Source organism: Ruditapes philippinarum, unplaced genomic scaffold (genome assembly GCF_026571515.1).
Source record: "Ruditapes philippinarum isolate M1 unplaced genomic scaffold, ASM2657151v2 ctg9178_1_1_1_1, whole genome shotgun sequence".
Lineage (NCBI taxonomy): Eukaryota > Metazoa > Mollusca > Bivalvia > Venerida > Veneridae > Ruditapes > Ruditapes philippinarum.
In genome coordinates, this window is record NW_026853810.1 from 35,166 (window position 1) to 38,107 (window position 2,942).

The 2,942-nt window shown below is 34.9% G+C and overlaps 1 protein-coding gene across 1 annotated transcript; it reads left to right on the forward strand.

Annotated features, from left to right (window-relative positions):
* Positions 1 to 1,245: 1,245 nt before the first annotated feature.
* LOC132737991 (neuropeptides capa receptor-like) lies at positions 1,246 to 2,420 on the forward strand. Its single transcript, XM_060725403.1, has one exon. It carries the CDS (start codon positions 1,246 to 1,248, stop codon positions 2,233 to 2,235), a length of 990 nt encoding a protein of 329 aa, XP_060581386.1. The 3' UTR covers positions 2,236 to 2,420.
* Positions 2,421 to 2,942: the final 522 nt, after the last annotated feature.

The window sequence follows — 2,942 nt, forward strand, 5'->3', positions numbered from 1 at the left end:
TCAATTATTTGATGCTTTCATTGGGTCTGAATTTAAATTTGGGGTTACACGAAATCTAAAGAACTGAAAAGAATCCACTTACAAATTTGTAAACGTTTGCTTAATGTTAAATTCTGCTGCAGTATATGGTGAGTTAGGGCGTAATCCGTTGTATGTGACTCGTTACGTAAGAATTGTCAAGTTTTGGTGTAAGTTGAAAAACACTGATAATAGTGTTTTAAAAACTATGTATGAAGATGGTATATTTGATTTAATAAAGGACACCGCAATTGAGTTTCAAACGTTAAAAGCTACTCTGTAATTATGGTTTGCTGAAATTTTCAATGAAAATGCGTTGATGCACTTGTGTTCCCTATCATTTTTAAACGTAGAGTTATAGCCACTTTTAAACAAGATTGGGCAGCTACGTTAGAACGTCGCCCTGTTTTGTTTAATTACAAGAATTTTAAGCTTAATTTTGGTTATGAAAGTTACCTTGATATTCTGCCTCGTAAATATAGATATTAGTTTTGCAGATTAAGATTATCTGTACATCCTTTAAGAATACAGACGGGAGTTATGTTGCAACACATTTGACATAGAAGTTGAATGTCATTTTATATGTGTATGCCCTAGTTTTAATAGTCTTCGAATGCAGTATCTTAAAAAATGTTATTATGTTAGACCATCTGTGATTAATTTAATAGATTTCCTTTCAACACAAAATAAAACTGTTTTAATTAAGTTATCAAAATATATCCAAGAATCTTTATCGTTGAGAAACACAATCATTAAATCTTAACATAATTGAATTGTTATTATCGTCTTGCATAATGTCTGTCCTCTTTAATCATTGGCTTTTTTTTAATTTAAAATGTTGTTTATAATTTGTATGTTTTCGCATGCCATTTGACTAAGTTTAATCAAATCTTTTATTAACAAGACGATGCACTTATGTATAAGTCTGTAAATAAAATTCTGTTCTGTTCTTTTCTATGAAACGTCTATAACACAATGTGTGAGTTAGTGTGATGATATATATGTGAGTGACTAATACACTTTAAAAATAACTCAAAAGAATATGGTGTTAAACGCTGGTCTGATCTACAATGTCAACTGTACTCAAAAGCAATGACATTTGAATAAAATTAAAAATGTTCACCGCAATGAATGAGCGAGTTTGCATATTGCTACAATGTACAGTGGACTGAACCAACTTTAATTGATATATCTAATGTGTTCTGATGTTGTTATTTTTCAGACAAAATGAACAAGACAGAAAGGTCAGAGGAAGAACAAGCGGCAACTTTACAGGATTTGAACAATGACGAGCTTGACAAGCTTATTCCTGCTGTAATATTTCTCTCCGTCATTTCACTGACTGGCATAGTCGGAAATAGTTTAGTTATTCACATTTACAGAACGCGATTCAAGTTTTCTAACGTTCAGTGTTTTGTTCTAACTTTGGCAGCTATAGATTTGTGTTCATGTTGTGTAGCTATTCCTCTTGAGACAGTCACTCTTCTAGACAAGTTTACATTTAAGCCTGGATGGCTCTGTAAATTGGCCAGATTCATAAATGGCGTTTGCACAAATGCCTCAACGTTTATGCTGATAATGATAGCTGTCGAAAGATTCCTGAAAATTTTGAAACCATTTGAATGGCAAATCAAAGCATCCGTCGCAAAGATGTTATGCGTTGCATCTGTGATCCTCGCAACGATGGTTTCATGGCCTGCTATCGTCATTTACGGAAAAGATACTTTCGATATCCCGAAATTCAATCTCACCGGAAGTGCATGTAAGACTGATAATAATGTAAAAGATACGCCATTTCCGGTTGTGTACACACTTGCTCTTGCGATTTTGTTTATTTGCAGCGTAATCTTATTGGTTATATTGTATTGCATGATTGGAAACAACGTGAGAAGCCGCGTTCGTAACATGAAGGACGGTCTAGTAAAAGCTGGTTCACAAGCTTACATCCGAAGAACCACTTTCGTCATGTATCTGGTTACTATAGCGTTCATTTGCAGTTTCCTCCCACATCTTATTGTGAGGCAATTCAAAAGCAAGTTTTCCGCAGACGGTTCTTCCAGCGGAAGTGAAGGTGTTTACAAAATTTTGACAAGATCCTACTTCCTGAACTGCGCAGTAAATCCTATTATTTACAGCATTTTTGACTCGCATTTCCGGCGTGCGTGTAAGAGAAAAGCATCTGGAGACTCAACCACATGTACAAAGGCAGGGGCGTAACTGAGTTATTTTGTTCTGTACTACTTAACTAGGTGGGTTCGGGGCCATGCTCCCCCGAGAAAATTTTTGAAAGAGGAAGCGATATATATCCTGGCATTTCGTGACTATCTAGAGGCTATATATTGAAAACAGATTGGTGATGATTTCAAACTCTTTTTATCAATTTTAAAATATGTAAAATAAACAAGTACGTTACATATACCATAAAACTTCTTATATCTGTAATTGATTTTTTTGGCAGCACAAATTTGTTATTTTGCAACCTTCTAACTGATGTTATAGCAACAAATCTCCCGTATTCAGTAAATTTTAAATTAAAAAAACAACAACAACAACAAAAACAACAACGTTAAAACAAACACTAGACGTCTGTTTCGTTGGTATGCAAACTTGTCTACTCGGCATTTACTACCCTATCCCTATAAACATTTATGATACCTAGACTAAACATACGCTCAGTCTCCATGCATATAGTCAAAATATATAAAATTGACGCGCCAAATCTTGATTCTGAGATATTTTAGTTCTGGGACAGAATCTCGCTAGATATTGCCCAGACACGAAAATAGCACAATATCTCGTCGCGCAGTACAATAAGTTGGACTTTGTTTAAGTTCAGTTGTTGCCGTTGACACTGGCATGACCACCAAAAGGGTCAAACAATGCCTCACGTTTGCGTACAGAGCCTTGCTTCCTTCAGAAAAGCC